The 18,177-nt window shown below is 63.2% G+C and overlaps 1 protein-coding gene across 5 annotated transcripts in view; it reads right to left on the reverse strand.

The window, feature by feature from the left end:
• The window catches only part of LRP1 (LDL receptor related protein 1), an 88,736-nt gene extending 71,954 nt beyond the window's left edge, over window positions 1–16,782 (reverse strand). For 4 of the 5 annotated variants that reach the window (XM_037370837.1, XM_037370836.1, XM_037370835.1 and 1 more), the window contains exon 1: window positions 16,662–16,749. In XM_037370837.1, coding sequence (XP_037226734.1) covers window positions 16,662–16,734 — 73 coding nt within the window. In that variant the 5' untranslated portion in view covers window positions 16,735–16,749. Of the gene's footprint in view, window positions 1–16,661 lie in introns of all 5 variants that reach the window. The other variant, XR_005101521.1, reaches the window with a different exon arrangement.
• Between the last annotated feature and the right edge of the window lie 1,395 nt (window positions 16,783–18,177).

Below are 18,177 nucleotides of genomic sequence, written 5' to 3' on the forward strand. Positions count from 1 at the left end.
GCAGCAGCGGGGGCAGCGCCAAGCGCGGGGAAACGCATCCACCACTGGTCACCGCATCCGTCACTGCGCCCGCGATGCACCCAGGGCCAGCAGCCCCGCGGCACTGCCAGCAGCACAGGCCCAGGCAGGAGCTGCAGTGGGGAAGGGGCGAAGCACCATGAAGCCGCGCCAGCTTCGAGCCCAATGCACCGCACCAGCGGCTCCCCGGCGAGGCCCCGGCTGGCTCGGGCATCTGCTCACCATTCGCTCAGCATCTCACTTTCCTCCCGGCGAGCCGCTGTGGTGAACGCGTCCACAGCGACTGCAGCTTCTGCTCTACACCGCGAGCCCAAGCCCTGGGGAAGGCAGGGAATCGCGAAAGCCTACCGGAACGCCACCGTGGCTGTTTGTTAAACGCAAAAAGCAGCCACACAGGCGCAATTCCCTCAACATTTATCTTGTGTCATCCCTGGTCTTCCGCAGCCGCAGCAAGCAGCACCACGGGCGGGAGCCGCTGCCACCGCTGCAGCTCGTTTCATGCGTTTCATGACCCGGCTCACCCGGCGGCGCACACCAGGCGGGGATGGTGCCGCGGTTTCTCTCCAGCTCCTGCCCTGCCAGGGACACGCTGCAGCCAGGTCCCGGCAGCTCCCGTTTTGCAGCAGGGATGCTGCGAGGGAAGGGGACGCAGACAGCACGGTCCCCAGTCCCAGTCCCTAAAGGGTGGGAGGAAACTCTCCCCACCGTGTAACGATGCTAATTATTCTTCAGACCTGCAAAAGGGCTTTGTTTGATGTCATTTGGTTTGACTGAACAGTACCACCTCCTGCAAACCTTGCATCGCTTCAGTCTTCAAAGCACCAGCACCAGTAGTGTCGGAGCTGTTGCTTCCAGGGAAAGGCTCGACACCACAACAGGGAGCTCAGTGCAATCAAGATGGAGACTGGACGTATCAAAATGGATGAAACATCCCTGGTTATGAGCCGATGCCGCCCCTCGACCCCCCACACACACCTTCTTTAGGTGGGAGATGACTTGGAGACCAAGCCTGTCCCCCTCCTTCAGCGGGATGTGGCCGCGCAGGGCTGGGGGCTCGGGGACAGCCCCCTCCTGCAACCGGCTCAGCTCCGCAGCCGGCTCCGCCACCGCCCCCTCTTCCCGGAGGAGCTCATCTTCCACCTCCGTCTCCCAGCCACAAGCGTACCGAATGCAAGATTCATTAAGAAAACCACAGCAAAGAACCGACACTCCCTTGGATTCCCTGCTCTCCCTCGGATTCCCTGCTCTCCCTCATCCTCCCAGGTCTCCAGCAGCCACAAAGCGACCTACGGCTGCCGCAACCGCCCAGCCGACCGCAGCCAGCGCCCAGGAACCCAGCGGGCCAACAGCAGCCACCGCCTCCCCCAGCGCTGAGCACAGCTCCCAGCCTCTCACCTGCCCCCGAGGGGAGCAGGTGACCCACAGGATTAGGGCGAACCCCCCCTAAAGTGGTTCCCAGCCTCCTGCCCCATCCCAGCTGCTCACAGCCCCGCAGGGCTGCGTCTACACAGGAGGAGAAACCAGAGCCAGGACAGGATCTCGTTTTGCACTGGAGACGCCAATCCTGGAGCCGAGATGCTCAACCAGCAGCGTGGAAGGTTGTCCCTTGCCTGAAGGAGTCACCTCTAATAGCAGCACGTACCCCTTGCAGAGCAGCCCCATCCCCAGCTGCGCCTGGACCAGAGCAGAGCATGTTCCCCCACCGCCAGCTCCCCCCCGCAGCAGCGGGACATGCGGGATTTCTTCCAAGCACCGAAACGTGGCTCGCACACGCTTCACCAGGCTGCACACGTGCCACGAGGACACCCTGCTCACAGGTGGCGATGCTCCAGCTCCGTCCCTCCCACAGTGCAGGCGGACCCTGGGGAGCAGTCCTGGACCCCTCGCACCACAGGGCATGTCAAGCCACCACGAAGCCACCCCCGATCCCATCTCCCATCCCTGGCTGTGCCCCCTCCACCGCCCCCAAACATCGGGATGGCTTCGGCAGCACGAGGCCCCGTTTTCCCACACGCGGCCGCCACTGCGGCTCCGTGCAGGGGAGAGAAGGAGATCGCTCCCCCCTCGGCCGCCGGCTCTCAGCAACCCCACGCACTTTCTGTCCTCGCACAGTGTGTTCCCAGCGAGTTCAATGGCCCCAGAGTAAGTGTCGAGATGCCTCAGTGCCAGGTGGACAATTAAAGAAGGTATCTATTAATGCATCCTTCACCGGGAGCCAAATTTCTTTCCAAAAGCCAAGCGGCCGCACCAGCAGAAGCAGCAATGGCAGCGGAGAGCGGAGCTCCAGCTCCGGCTTGGAGAATAAAGGCGCCTTCATGCTGCGCACAATGGCCGGCTCAGAGCATGGCCAGGACAGCTGCGAGCGCCGGCCGCGGAAAACACGTCCCTCTTTGGCAGCGAGTGGAGAGATCCCTGCTCAGAAGTAACGCAAAGGGGACGGGGGGGGGGGAACTCTACTGAAAAAACGGCCCCAAAAATGGCTATTTGGGTGCAAGAAAGGGGATCCTTCTTCTCCTGCACGGGGTGGGAGCAGATGCCCCAGAGCAGCAGCTGGGGGCTTCCCAGGCGGGATGGGGACCAAGAGCCTGGCTGTGCCCCCCACCATCCCCCCCAAGGAGAGCCTTGCTGTGCCCCCCAGCACCCCAAGGAGAGCCTTGCTGTGCCCCCCAGCACCCCATGGATGCCAGCAGCCCGAGGCTCTGTGTTAGGAGTGCAGTGGGCTGGGGAAAAAGGGCTGTTAAAGAAACACAACAAAACACATTTCATTTTTGCCTAAAGCAAGAAATCAACACTTCCTTTTAAAGGGACTATTTCGGGAGGCTGGCGAGCAGGAGGTCTTCACCTTGAGCAGCCGCCAAATTACCTTCAGTGCACAGACGAGTACGGCACAAAAACCTAGATAGGCTGGAAGCAAACCACAAAAATATTAAAGAACTCCTTCCCTGAGCAAGCTGTGCTTTCCTCTTCAGCCCAACTCCTCCTCCTCGCCTCGGGAGGGGGTGGCCAGCCGCTACTTTGCAAAGGAAACAGCGCTGGCCATAAATACGGACTGGAATGAGCATGATTTGCAAAACAGATGTTCGGGGGGGGGGGGGCGGGGGGCGTAGAAAAAAGCGTGAGAAGGAGAAAAATAAACCCACTCCGCATTCCTTCCAGGTCTCCGTCCCCGCTCCCCTCCACGCTTGCAAACCCCACTTACACCTCCCGCACCAGGGAGCCGCAAACCCGCCCAGCACGCGGGCTCAGCCCCAGCAGCTCGCCCTGCGCCCACCAGGATGGATGCAGCAGCTGGGTCCGAGGGGCAGCACGGAGCTGGTGGTCTGTGGTACCCCAGCCAGGCACCCTGCGTGCCCCCGCCAGGCGCGGCAACGTGGATGGCACAGCCGGCCAGATGCTCCCAACGCCGCACAGGCGCGCTTCGCCTCAACGACACAAAAATCTGCCAGGTTGTTCTGGAGGGAGCCATGGGACCCCGGAGCGGGGCACAGCGAAGCCCCAGCGAGCAAAGGCGGCATCAGCCGAGCAGCGGCCCCGTGGGGCTCACCGCCACCGCAAGCACGTGGGCACAACGGCTGTGCCGGTGCGTGCCTCGAAGGCTCAACGCACGCCAAGGCGCAGGGGAACCACTGCTACGATCTGCTCTGCTCCCAGTTACCATTTCGCCCAATTTTGGCCACTTTTGGCCGACTGCCTTTCTGCGGGGAGAGCCTGTCCCCATCAGCCAGCCGAACATCACAGCTTCGTCCCACCGTCCCTCCTCTTCACCATCCGTCCCTGTCAACTCGGCCCTCAAGACATCACTTGGCCGCAGCTCACCACAACCCCGGGGCCACTCTCCCCAGTAACAGCCGAGCCAGTGCCCCCCCCCCCAGGACCCCCCAAAGCCCTGGCATGTGGTCCCACGGCACCAAGTGGGAAGAACCTCCAAGTCGCCCAATGAACCAAAGACAAAAAGCAGGAGTCACCTCATACTTCATTTTTCTCCCCCACGTCATCCATCCTTTGCCGCTGAATTTCCGAAACCCCACGGTTTGTTCCTGTTTTCTCTGCTCTCAGGACTCTCCAGGCACCAGGAAGGGATGAAGCAGGGAGGGTCGCGTGCCCCTCGCCCGCGCCGCCCGGCTCCTGCGGGCTGGGGTTTGGTACGGGAGCCACGCCGCTGATGCCAAAACCCCAAACCACCACAGGGGCACAGCGCGGCGCAGGAGTTTGTGCCAAATTTGCAAGCTGACAAGGAATGCAAATTTGCCAGGTCCTTCGGCTCCGAAGAGCTGGACAGGGTAATAGAGACATTTAAAAAACCCAAAACCTTAAGTTTGTGGGCCCATTTTTTTCCAAGGAGCAGGGGAAAGGCAGGCCTATTTGTTTGCTTTGCGTTTAAATACAAGATCCCTAAACAGTTCAAATGCATTTTTGCAATTCTTCCACCCGGCCCCCTCCAACGGGAAGATTCAAACCAGACCCACTGCTCCATCCCAGCCGCTTCCATGACTGACGTCGCTGTGTGCTCCCGGCCAGTCCTGCCAGCGAAGCCGCAGGTATGCGTGGCTGGGCTGGGGGAGGGGGCCCTGCAATCGTTAAGTAAATATTGACTTTAAAATACATATTTTCACCCCCTCCAACCCCCCCCCCCCGGCTTTTCCTTTCAAGTCTGCCTATTGCAACTAAATCACGAGGCGTTAACCTTCTTTAAGAAACCAAAATACATTAAAAAAGACAATTTTGAGAAGAAAAGCCCGCTGCGGCTTGGCCAGCGACGCTTGCATGGCAGCCATCCCTAGGGAAGGCTCCGTGACCAAGCGTGCTCCGGCCGAGGCGAGCGGAAGGGCTCCCGTGCAGGTTTTGCTGCGACTCACCTGATTTTTAGGGACCCCGAGGCGGCAAATTGAAAACACCACCCCAAACCCAGCCAAAGCGATGGAACCATCACCTGCAGCTCTGGGCGCTGACGCGGCGCACGCCGCAGCGTGCCGGCACCTTCCCCGGTTCTTCAGCCCCAGCTTTTGCTCTCCCCCAGCTCAACCCAGGGATGCTCTCCAGAACCAAGCGGCAGCCCCCACCCCGTCTGCCCCCATCCCCGGCCCAGTGGGGGCCAGCAGGGCCCGCTGCCGGGGGGGGGTACAAGCAGGATGGGCTCCAGCCGCTGCCCCCCAGCTGCCAGATCCCCCCTCAAGGCCACCCAAGTGAGCATCTAAGCGAGGAGCTGTCATCCCGCTGGGGACAGCCTGGCCCTTGACCCAGCCGTCCCCAGGGGCTGGCCATGCGCCCCCACGGCCCCTTCCCACGCGGGGCAGGCTCCGCGCACCCCCCCATCACCCACCCAGGCTCTCCCGACAGAATGGGCACCCATCCTGCCCCACAAGCACAGGAGCAAAGACCGGGAGCAACCAGGTCCCCGCACTGGGTACCCCAGGGTGAGTTAGGGAGGGTGAGCCCGGGACCCCCGATGTCCCCCTCTGCTCCGGGGACAACCCCAGCTCCCTCCAGGCATGAATCCCTGTGGCCAGCGCAGGGGGAGGTGACACAACCCCAGGGCGCAAGGGAGAAGCCCCAGCACCCCAGATCTGCCCCCAACGCCTCCACCGTGTGCACTGGGATGGGATCTCCATGGGGACGGGATCTCCACCAGCCGCAGGACCTGCCATCGCTGCCACCCAAACTCAGACAAAGGACAAGAGGGGAGGGAAGACCAGGAGAAGAAGGAAAGAAGGACGACAGAGACCGTGCCCCTAAGGGAGGACAGAAGATGGAGGCTGCCCAAGAGCATCCATCCTCAGCGGGGAGGGGGAAGGGGACTAAAATCATCTTGTGGCTCCCAAGGGCTGCTTTCATCCCCGACAGCACCGCGGTCACCTGACTTCAAACAGATCCAGGAGATGATTTAAATGCGAACACGCATCAGGAAATCTGGACGCGCTGGGAGGAATGCATTCCCCCCACCCGCCCAGCCCCTTCCCCTCCTGCTTCCCGGGCTCCGGCAGCTCCGCCACCTTCAGATGAAATGCATTAAAAAAAAAAAAAAAAAAAGGAGGGGGGGGTAAGATTTGCATTTTAAACCAAATTCAGAAGCTGAGGGATCTGCGCTGGAGTGCAACCCCCTCGTCCCCCTCCTGCCTCCAGCCCCACGGAGAGGTCTGCAGAAGAATGAGCTGAAAAATGGCAGGAGATGGAACCAGATGAAACAAACCCACAGCATTTTCAGAACGGGGGAAAGAAAAAGAAAAAATAAGAAAAGAAAAAAAAAATCTTGATCATACAAAATGTGGTGGGGAGGGGCAGAAGGGGCAGGCTGCAGCCATGCAGTGGAGGGTGTTTCAAAGAAGAACCACGCTTTTTTGATTTCTTTCTCGTTTTGCAGCTTATCTGCAATTTAAATGAAAAAAAAAAAAAAGAAAAGAAAAAGAAAAAAGCATTTGCAGCCAAGAGAAAGAGGCTCAAGTCCTCTTGGTGCAGTTGGATGGGCTGCAGCCGTCCCTGGCCAGCGGCCATCCCTACCCGGGGGGGGGGGGGGGATGCCCCGCTCCCCCCTACCCATCTTCTTCCCCAGCAAGGGATGGGGAGGGGGTAGCTGCTGCAGGCAGGAGACCCTGCCAGCCAAGGGGGCTACTGCAGAGCCGCCCCCCCCATCCTCTACCTGCTCAGAAGGTTTTATTCCCTTTATTTATTCTAGCAATAAGAAGTGGGATGTTTATACCCTCAGCAGTTGGGAACCCAAACAGAATATAGTGTTCTGCACTGGAGGCAGTTATTTATGGCTTGTGGCTAAAGCTGATAACGCTTCCTCCAGAGACCTGCCTGCATTGTGCAATAAAGCAATTGCACATTATAGATTAATAGGCATTTCATCTGGACAGCTGAATCAGGGGGCAGGACGCTGCCGGAGCTCCGCAGCAGAGCCCGGGGCTGAAGGCAGCTCACGGGGGCTTGGCTGGGGCAGGATGGTGCTGCGCTTCCTCCTGCCCGGGATGGGCATCAGCTCGCCGAGGCTTTCAAAGCTCTGGAGCCAGGCCAAAACCATTGGCCTTAATTCATTAGTCAACTCAATTTCGCTGGCTTCGCAAATAAGGACTTTGTCTGAGATGGGGAAACGGAGCAGAGCAGCTATTGTGCCCTGGGAGCGGGCAGAAAGGGCCCTTTGAGAGGACACTCTGCCGGAATAAAAGTCACTTTTATCCCAGAATAATTAGCATGCTCTGAGTACACTAATTATTCTGGCATAAAGGGACTTTTATTCCCGAGCAGCGCATCCGCGTGGGGAGCTGCTCTGGATTCTGGTCCACCTGCCCGTGTGAACGCAGCCTGCACACCAGGGACGACCTGGCCAGCCCCAGCTCAGCCACCTTGGGGTGACCACCCCTGTGGGTCCCCACCAGGGTGCACACGGGGGGTCCCACCCCGGCCCAGGCAGGGAGAAGCCGCCCCCTCGTCCTGCCCACAGGAGACACAGGGAGCTCCAGGAGGACAAGGACCTGAAGACCCTATCTCCAGCCACCGGGTCCCCTCCTGAGGTCCTCTGGGGACCGCGCATCGTGGGGAGCATCTCCCGGCTCTGGGGAGGACAAGGTCACGGAGCCACGGTGCCACCCGTTGCACAGCACCATCTCCTGCTATTTCAAGGTCTCCCCAGGAGAAAACAAGCCACAGCAGCACCGCGGCCCTGCCCTGCTCTGCCAGAGCTCCCTGCCCACACCGGGCTTTTGGCTGTCACCCGCTCCCGTCCCGGTCCCCAAAAGCAAACGGGACCGGCCCGCAAGGACACAGCCCCAGCAAACCGCTGCCTCCCAGCCCGGTGGGGAAGATCCTTCCCCCGACGGACGTCACACCTGCACTGGCATTTTCCAGGCACCGGCCATGTGGCAGCTCCTGTGGCACGCATGTGCTTGCCGGCAAGGTGCCAGCGTGGGGCAGGCAGAGGTGTGGGGTCTCCTCAGCAGCGCGCCCCCGTAAATCACGTCCTGCAGCGGCTTCGAAGTGGCTTTGCAGAGCTGCAGCCCGCGGCATCTCAGCATCCTCAGACAGCGCTGCACAGCCCTGCGGCTCGAGGGGCCCACGCTGGAGCTCGTCCCCGCTCTACTCCACCAGGTACCACGCCAGCCCAGCACCGTCCCTCCTGCCACAGCTCCAGCCCCAGATACTGGCAGCAGGCAGGCAGCCAAGCCCGGTGCCAAGAGCTCCTCAGAGCCCAGCAGTGCCCACCAGCCACAGCCACCACCCAAACGCCGAGCTCCGAACCAGAGCGGTGGGAGGGGGGATCCAACAACAACAGAGTGAACCCTAAAGCCATGCACGGGGCCATCATGCAACGCCCGGGCTTGTCGCTGCTGCTGCTGCCCAGATCCGCTGTACAAACTGCAGAACCACCCAGCCATGTCCCCGCACGCAGGGCCAAGGGACCGGGGCAGGTTTGCTCAGCAGCGCTCTGCTCCCCGACTCCTGCTCAGTTGTATTTTAAGATGTAAAGGGGTAAAAAATCCTCAGCATGGCAAAGCATCCCATCTGTTTATAACCAGCATGAACGATTAAAGAGGAACCCAGTACAGTTATGTCTGCTCCAGTGCTGCATCCCAGACGCCACCCCGCCACTCAGCATCTCCACCAGCGTGGCTCGGCTATGCCAGCAAAGAACCACTCGCCTGCGGCAGCCTGGATGCTCCAGTGGTTCCAGTGGGTCTGGGATTCTGGTCTGCCTGGTTTTACCTTCTGCAAGTTGCAGAAAAAGAAACTTTAAGATTTTACGCAGCCAAAAAGGCGCGGGGCTGGGCTGGGCACGTTTTGAGGGGCGATGGCATCAGAGCAGCTGCAGAGGAGATGACCAAGCTGGTGAGTAAAGCACAGTGCTAGGCTCCAAATCCGCCCTTCGGTGGGGAAAGCACGCTCCAGGCCTCCAGGCCGTGAGAGGAGACGCTGAGCGAACCCATCTGGAAGGGCCGGCAGCAGCCGGGGGCTGCGGCAGGAAGCAGGGCCACGGCGCGGGCACCAGCCCAGGGATGCTGAGCCGGCTCACGGCCCCAGGAGCAGCCCCCGAGCAGCAGGCAGGGGCCGTGTCCCGCAGCGCGGATGAGGCCAGGGGCTCACAGACAATTCAGCTGCTGCTTGGAGGACAGGGGAAGGAAATTTCCCTCTTTGGAAATAACCCAGGAAGCACAGGTCCCGGCTCAGGGGCAAAGGCGCAGGCACAGCACCGCTCTCCACGCGGCATCTGCCCCTGGTGCCCCACAGCATCCGCCTGGCCTGCTGGAAGGCGATCGTCGCGGGAAGTATTAAACCCAAGTGCTTCCTTTTCCAAACAATAAAAAGGCACCACGACACCCGGCGGCGCCGAGCGCCGGGAGGAAACCCTTCGCAGCCTTCTCCCAGCCCCCAGCCGCGCACCGGCCGACTGGAGGGACGGGGTCCGGCACCAAGCCAGCACGTGCGCCCAAGGGATGACGGGGCTGCTGCAAGCGCCGTGCTTTGGGATGCTGCTGCCCACCGGGTCAGAGCCACCTTTGGAGCATCGTGCACCAGCTGGAGCCGCTCTCCCAGCTGCCAACCAACTGGGTACGGCCAAGGGGCATCGGTGCCGGCAGCTGGGGACGGGCAACACACTTGTCCCCAGACAGGGCTGCTCCGAGCGGGCACGTGCCGGCAGCCCCACCGTCAGCAAGCCAGACGGGTGCCTGCAGAGCAGAGAGGGGCAGCGTGGGCAGGGGACCTGCTGCTCCTCAGCACCGCAGCATCACACGCACAGCAGGAGTGCTTGCGGCCCCACGCAGTCCTTTAGGCCACGACAGTCACATCCCGAGCACAGCATGAATAGAAAAACCACCCGGCACGTCTGCAGGGTGCCATGCCGCTGCGGCACAGAGGGGCTCTGCCCCCCAGGGTGCAGGAAAGCAGAGAGAGGGGACACCGGGAGGGGACTTGGCCCCAAGGAGCCTAACGCAGCGGCACGAGGTGCGGGCAGCCTGGCGCAGCCCATCTCACCAGCAGCACAAGCAGCGGAGACACTTGACTGTTCATCGGCTACAATGAACCGCTGTGTGAATCCGGGACCCAGTGAGCGCTCGGTCCCTGCGCTCAGACGGCTGCAGCAGCGCCTGCAAACAAAGAGCTGCACCATATTAAGTAAATGGACTAGATTGATGCGTTTCAAAGCTCTTGGCAGATTAAAATAACAATTTGCCTGGCAGCCCACAGCAAACAAAACCCAGCCACCCCCAGCAAGGCCGGGGCGGGGGGCAGCGGCGTGATGGCTCAGAAAGCCTTTGTGACCCCCATCCCCCAGCCGAAACCCTCCTCCTGAATTTGGCGGCCAAGTGATGGACACCAGAGCCCCACGTCCAGCAGTAAGTCTAAAAGCAGCGATTACTGCCCTCGCCCCCCACCACCAGCAGCCCCCTGTTATTTACCAAGCGAACCGCTCGCTCGCAATTCACCTCACCCTTCACCTGCCTGTCACCGCCTCACACGCCAGATGCGACCGTCAGCACCTGCCCATCCTTGCTACGGTCTCAATTGGAGAAGCAGCATCTCGCAAGAGGCTAATTAGTCCACTCAATTAAAGATGCAACTTCCAACTCAATTAGACGCCCTCCCAGACATCCGCAATTCCCACCGATGCCTCAGTCCACGTGTTTTGGACATTACAGACCTGCTCTCACCTTCCCCGCAGGCTGACACTCCCTGGAGCCGAGGCTGCTCTTCTCATCCCTCCCCTCAGCGGCACGGTGAGCACGCTCCCACCGGAGAAGCTCCGAGCTGCCAGCAAGGTCATTATCCAACATTTGGGTCGCCAACCCCACAAGCCCTTTGCTTCAAGCAGTGCTGGGACTGTCTCTGATCCTGCAAAGCATCTGCATGATCGCAGCTCCAGCCTGCTCCGTTCCCCTGGCTAAGGAAGGACATTGTGAGTCTATATTTAGCCCTAGAAATGGCTGGACTGCGTTGGGGAAAGCGAGCTCGCACAACAGAAAAACATCCAGCGAAACAGTGCTCACGGCCCACCCAGTTTTCCTTCTTAAAATAAGAGGCACCAAGTGAAGAAAACAAGAAGTTTGAGACGAATTAGAAAACGCTGGAAATATTCGCTGCTGCTTGCCACTGGCAGGTCAGCCTGCCAAGGTACATTAAATGGAAGTGACTGAAAAGTTAAGTCAACAGCAAAACCTGGTCTGTAAATAGCTTGAGTCAGTCCTGCACCGGCTGGCAGAATCTGAAGGAGAGGAAAACGCATCCCCTCGACAACAAGCTGCAGCGCAGCCGGAGCTGACGCGCTCTTTGGGAGAGCCAGCGGAAGACGGTGCCGGATGCAAAAAAAACCCCAAGCACCCGGCGAGGCCCCGGCACGTGCCACCTGCAGCCCAGGGACCACTGGTCACCCCAGGGACCGCCAGCCACCCCAGGGACCCAAGCAGGGTGCAGCAGGCATGCTCCACACCCCCCGAGCTAGGACCAACCCCCCAGCACACAGCACTCAGTGCAGCACCAACGGCACCAGCTGCTCCCCCAGTGTAAAACAGGGCTCGGTGGCCTCCGCCGGCTCCTCTGCCCGGCTGTGGGGCAAGCGGTGCCCATAAATGCTCCCCCTCCCCAGGTAGGAGCGGCTGCTTGGCTCGGAGGATGCAGCAGGATCCTGGGGAGCAGCACACCCACGGCACAGGGGCACAGGCTGCCGGAGGGACCCTGCCCACAGCCCCCGGTGCAGGGCCAAGCATCCCACGCGGGACACCCACGGGAACACGGCAAAGACGTGCGCCCTGGGAGGTGACAGAGCTAGAATTCAGTCCGAGCAAGAAGGCGAGTCCTGTCTACCTGGCAAAGCAGGGAGCACAGGAAGGCAACGGGCTGACACATCCACTGGTCACCGGCTGAGTCAGCTGCCCTGACCGGGAGCCAGCACCATCTCCGGGGAGCCCATTTCCCAGCCTGCGGGCTGCTGGATTCATCCCGGGCATTTCGGCTGAGCCCTGTGGCTCATGGGGATGAGCCGGGAGCAGAAGGAGCAGGACGACTCCGTGCTCGGCCAAGGCACCGCAAGCAGGCAGGCGGCTGTCGGAGAGGCACAGCCCCCGAGCCGGGCTGTGGGTCAGCCGGGGGGTCTCAGGGGCAGAGAGCAAGGGTTTTACCTGACCCAAATAAGTTGCTTGACACAGATCTGGGAAGTGAAATAATTTCAGTGCCGGGAAAAGGAACCTCCCGCACCGCCACAAAGCCGCGGTCTCACCCGCTGGTCACCATGGGCTAATCACGCTGACTCGGCAGGATGGCGGCCAGCCCGTCCCATCCTGGGTGCTCCACGTCCCATCCTGGGTGCTCCACAGCTCCCAGGCCCAGCCCTGCCCCAGGCTGCCCCCCCGCCCCCCCCCGTGCACCCCCGGCCCAGGGCAAAGGGCACTCGCGGCGGCACGTGCTCCCGGCACCACGTCCCTGCTGGAAGGGCACCACAGGGCTTGGGAAGTCACCCCAAAGGCAAAGCCAAAACCCCCAAGGACCGTGGGTGGTCACAGATGTGGGCTCAGCTCCTCCTGCCCCCTGGGGCATCGGGGCCATGCCGGGCAGCAAAACCCCCCAGCCGCGGGCACCCACCCCCGGCAGAAAGCACCTCGAGCGGGGGCCCCACTCCCCACGAAGCCCCCCCAGTGCCTGCGAGATGGTGGCAAGGCTGTGGCAGCAGGACCCACCTGACGGCGAGAGCAGCTGCCTCCCCTCCACCACCGGCTGCTCATGCTGCCGCCACGCAGGGATGAGCTGTGGCACCAGCAGCCCACGGCGCACATGTGTGGGACCCCCGCGTGCCCGACGTCCCCACCCGGCCCCCAAAGCCACCTCGATGAATGGTAACAACGCTCCTGCGTTCTGCGCAAAGGGCTCCACGCCCTCACCCTGCCCGGTCCTCAACCACCCTCCCCAGTCTCATCTCCTGGTGCTTGCCATGGTGACTGTGGGCTAACCAGGACGTTTTCGAGTCCCCCCACACCCTCCAGAGGGGGATGGAGGGGGGCTGAGCTCAACCTGCCTGTGGTCCCTTCCCAAACACCCTCATCCCAGACACCGGGGGGGGGGGGTTTGGGGCCAACTCTCCTGCCACCCCACAGTGGACTCGATGCTGCGCTTCTGGGGATCCCACCCAGCAGCTGTTTTATGCAGCTTGTCCCTGTCTCTGCTTTTCCATTCTGATCCTGCTGTTTCTGCAAGGAAACGGGAATGCCCTGCACAGCAGAGTGCAGCCCGTGCTGGCTAGTGTACCGGGCAGGCAACCAGCCCTGCCCCGCCGGGAGCCAGCCGCACCGGATCGAGTACCGGCTGCTGGCAAAGAGGAACCAGTGATTGCCAAAACAGAGTCAGCTCCGGGGGGGTCTCTGGGGGCCAGCACCTTTGAGGACCAGGGTGGTTTTGCTCCCATCTGCCTGACTGGTACTTGACACCGGAGGAAAAGCATCACCAGCTGGAGGGCTTGAGCAGCCCCCGCTCCTTCCCGGCTCCTGTGGAACACATGGAACCAGCACGGAGAGAAGATGAGGGGCGAGCGGTGGGGCTGAGACACCAAAGATGAGGGGGATGGCACAGCTGTTCCCACCTCCACACCACCCACAATGCCTCGAAACAGCCTGGGAAGCAGTGAGAAGGCAGTGCCTCAGTGTCACCCCAAAACAGGCAGCGCCGCCACGCTTTGCCAGGGATGCTGCCCCATCGTCTGTACGTCAGCGCACATCACGGGGCAGGGAGCAGGTGGGACAGGGGCTGGAGCCCAGCCCTCTCCTCCGGACACTGCGGCAGCACCCGGGAGCACTGGCATCCCACGGCACAGCACCTCCCGTGTGGGGGCAGCGCCCCACGGGGCTCCCGGGACATGCGGGGATGCCAGACACACAGGACACCAGAGCCCTCACCATTGCACAGAGCAGCCACCACCCAGTGGCAGCCCCTCCGACAGCTCCTGCCTTCTCCTCCCAGCAGCCCCCAAACACTCCTCTCTTCACCTCCGCTGAACCCATCACCGCTCTAGGCACGTCCACGCATGCCCAGGGAAGCAGCGCACACACGTGCACACGCAGGCACACACGCTCCCCTCGCACGCACGAGATGCACCAGACCACCAAGGCGGTGAGAGGGAAGCGCTGCGCCGAACCACCACCGCCACCCTTAACCACAGGTATTTCCAAAACAGAAATGGGGCGATCCCTGCCTGCCCTCGCTCCCCTCCCGAGGGCTGCCCAGCTCCGGCAGCGCGACCCAGGGAAGCTCCACGCCGCCCTGGTGAGCCGCGGAGCTCCGGCAGACAGGAGCCGCACACCGGTGCCCTTTGTCCCACGTCCTCCGCCACCCTCCACCCCACCAGCTGGACTTTGCCTCCTTCTCCTGCAGCCAAAGCCAGGAACAAGCGAACAGCTTCCAGAGCTGCAGACCAAGGCAGTGGCTTGGGGTGCAAACCGAGGCAGTGGGTGTGGGTCGGTGGGTCTCTGGACAAGGACGGGGACCCTGCACTCCGCTGTCGGTGGCAGCTGGGCAGCACCAGCTCCGCCACGGTTCCCCCAGGGCCCCGCTGCACCGAGCCGGCCCCCCTGCAGACCGGCAGTCAGGGAAAGCAGAGCCCAGCCAGGGCCAAGGCACCAGCTCAGGTGCCACCAAGGTGCCACCTCCTGCTTCCCCGTCAGCCCAGCCGCAGACCTGCCAGTGCGGGGGGCGTTGAGAGCCCCCCCTGCATCCTCCCACCCTCAGACTCACAGAGCTCCTTCCCCAGCTCTCCAAGGCCCCCCTCGCCCTGCTGCACCACCCAAGGCTCCACAGGGCGGAATGGCACCTCATCCCCAACCTCACGCCCAAGGGCGGCCCCCCAGGCGGGGGACACGCTGCTGGAAGGTGGGGGTGTCTCCTCTGCGCTGGCTTTTGCCCTGCTCCAGCTCCTGGGGTAGAGAAGAGGATGGAGGAACTTCCCTCCAGCACATCATCATTCTGCAGCCTTGTTTCCAAAGGCAACGCGGCTTATGCAACGAGTGATGCCTGTCCCTCCCGCCCCCACGAACTTCTGGATCCACCGGCTGCTCCAAGCCACCACGGAGCGAGGACGATGCCTCCAGGATGTGGGGTCCCAGGAGCAGGTGACCCCGGTGGGCTCAGCCCTCCACCATCACCTGCACCCCTGACCGGCCGAGCGGGTGCCAGCGGGTCAATCAAGCCTGTACTAACGACTGTACGACTGACTAATGACAAGCTGACATGGGTGTCAGCTGAGGGGTGGCTGTGGGGTGCCATGGCCTCCTGCCACCTCACTCCAGGGGACGCTAATTGAGCACCCAGACCTCCAGCGAGGCGAGGAGGGGCTGGAGGGATGGAAACCACAGGCTCCAGCCTCCTGCAGCCCCAGACACTGATCTGGGGCAGGGATCTGGCATTTGCCCAAACCTCCTCCTCCTCCTCTTCCATCCCTCCGACCTGGCGATGGGTCAGGCGCTGCCACTGCCACGACACCAAATGCCAGCGGCTTCGCCTAGTTTGCTCCAAGGTGGGCAAGGAAAGGGACAGAAAAAACTTCGCCCCCCCAAAAAAAACCCACCACCAACCCTCGCCCATCCATTGCTCCAGCCACTCGCCTTTGCCAGGCCATTCCCAGCTGGACAGAGGGAATCCGTAAGAGGAGAGCCAACGCGGAGCCCCCGTCCCTCCGCTTTTAAAGGGAGCACCAGCCTCGCACCCCGCGTGTCCGGGCGTCGCGAGGAACTTCACCGCCGGCTCCCAGCGCGCTGGGCTGCCAGCTCCTGCGCTGCCAAGAGCAGCCCCTCGCACACCGAGCAGCCCCTCGCACACCGAGCAGCCCCTCGCACACCGAGCAGCCCGGCCACGGAGCCGCCGGGCTCGCTCCAGTCTTTACTGAATAGATCAGTACGGGCAGGGAAGGCGACGTGCGCAGCTTGGACAAACGCGGCGGCTGGGCGGTGGGACAGCCAGCCGGCCCCAGAGCTGGGTAAACATTTTCCCAGTGGCACCAGTCCGGCCATGGCCAAACTGGGCGGCCGGGCTGCGCCGGAGCAGTGGCCCCGGTTATGCAAGAGCGGGAGCATGGGGTGAGGCCGGGCTGTCACGGGTGGCCCTGGCAGTGGGGGGACCCCCGGCCCCCGCTGCGGCGCCGGTTTCCAACTTTCCTGCTCGGCTGTGGGAGAAACTTTGGATTCCAGAGGAAAACGGGATGGCGGGTGCAGGCACCGGGGCTGGCACGGAGGCAGAAAACGGGGAGAGCAGCCCGGGGGGAGCGAGGTGGGGCGGGGGGCCGGGGCCGCATCCCTGCCGCGCGGGGAAGGACGCGCCGCCCAAGCCCGCTCCCGGTGCCCCCCCCGCGGTGTGTCGTGTCCCCCCCCCCAGTGTGACCCCCCGCGGTGTGCGTATCCCCCCCCCCCCAGTGTCCCCCGTGGCGCGGCGGGGCCGGGCTGCGCCCGCTCTGCTTTGTCACGGCGGCGCGGGGGTGGGGGGCACGGGGGGACCGAGCGGCGCCTCCCGCCCCCCCTCCCCGGCCCGACCCGGCGCTGCCGCCCAGCCGAGCCCCGGCCGCCCCCGGCCCCGCGCCCCCGACACCGGCCGCGGGGCCGCGCAGCTGCAGCGCTTCCCCCCCCCCCCAGCCCCGCCGCCGCTCCCCCGGGGGACACCGGCCCCCGCGGCCCCGGACTCACCCTCGAGGGCGCGGGCGGCGGGCGCGGCCAGCAGGGCCAGCAGGCACCCGGCCAGGGCCAGCAGCGGCCCCATGCCGGCGGTCGGCGGCGCGGCGGCGGCTCCTCACGCCGTGCTGCCCGCGGGGCGGCGCGTCCCGGGCCCGCGCACCGACATCCGCGGAGGGAGGGGGAGGGGGAAGGGGCGCGGGCGGGGCGGGGCGGGGCGGGCGGCCCCTCCGGGCTGGGCGGCAGCGGCGGCGGCGGCGGCGCCGGGGGCGGCGGGGCGGGGGCGGGCCGGGAATGGGGGGGGGGGGGGGGGGCTGCGCGCGCCGCCGCCGCCGCGGAGGGATGGATGGAGCGCGCGCCGCCGCCCGCCTGACGTCACCGGGCTCGAGCTGCCGCCGCTGCCGCCGCCGCGCGTGGGGGGGGGGGCGCGTTGGGGGGGGGGGGGGGGGTCCTACGCGGCGGCACCGCAGCGCGCATGCGCGTGTGGTGCCGGGGCTGTGCCCCCCGGCCGGGCCCGGGGGCGGGTATGGCGTGGGCATGGGGGGGGATGGGGATGGGGATGGGGATGGGGGGGGATGGGCATGGGGGGGGGATGGGATGGGGGGGGATGGGCATGGGGGGGGGGATGGGGATGGGGGGGGTGGGGGGATGGGGATGGTGTGGGCGTGGTGTCGGTGTGGGCATGGTGGGAGCACAGGTATGACATGGGTACAGGTATGACGTGAGTGCCCATGGGTACGGGTACGGTGCGGTGTGGGCACAGCGCGGGTATGGCATGGGCACGGTGTCAGTGCGGGTGGGCACCAGGTGGTATGAATATAGGCGTTGTATATGTATGGCGGGGGTATGGTATGGGCATGATGTGCGTATGGCTCGGGCATGGCATGGGTTTAGGCATGGTATGCGCATGGCACGGGTAAGGCGGGGGTACGGTGTGGATATAGGTATGGTGTGGGTAAGGCATGGGTAGAGTGTGAGTAAAGCATGGGTAGGGTGTGGGTAAGGCATGGGTAGGGTGTGGGTAAGGCATGGGTAGGGTGTGGGTAAGGCATGGGTATGGTGTGGGTAAGGCATGGGTATGGTGTGGGTAAGGCATGGGTATGGTGTGGGTAAGGCATGGGTAGGGTGTGAGTAAAGCATGGGTATGGTGTGGGTAAGGCATGGGTATAGTGTGAGTAAAGCATGGGTATGGTGTGGGTAAGGCATGGGTAGGGTGTGAGTAAGGCATGGGTATGGTGTGGGTAAAGCATGGGTATGGTGTGGGTAAGGCATGGGTATGGTGTGAGTAAGGCATGGGTATGGTGTGGGTAAGGCATGGGTAGGGTGTGGGTAAGGCATGGGTATGGTGTGGGTAAGGCATGGGTAGGGTGTGGGTAAAGCATGGGTATGGTGTGGGTAAAGCATGGGTATGGTGTGGGTAAGGCATGGGTATGGTGTGGGTAAGGCATGGGTATGGTGTGGGTAAGGCATGGGTATGGTGTGGGTAAGGCATGGGTATGGTGTGGGTAAAGCATGGGTATGGTGTGGGTAA

This window comes from Falco rusticolus, chromosome 19 (assembly GCF_015220075.1).
Source record: "Falco rusticolus isolate bFalRus1 chromosome 19, bFalRus1.pri, whole genome shotgun sequence".
Taxonomy (NCBI): Eukaryota; Metazoa; Chordata; class Aves; order Falconiformes; family Falconidae; genus Falco; species Falco rusticolus.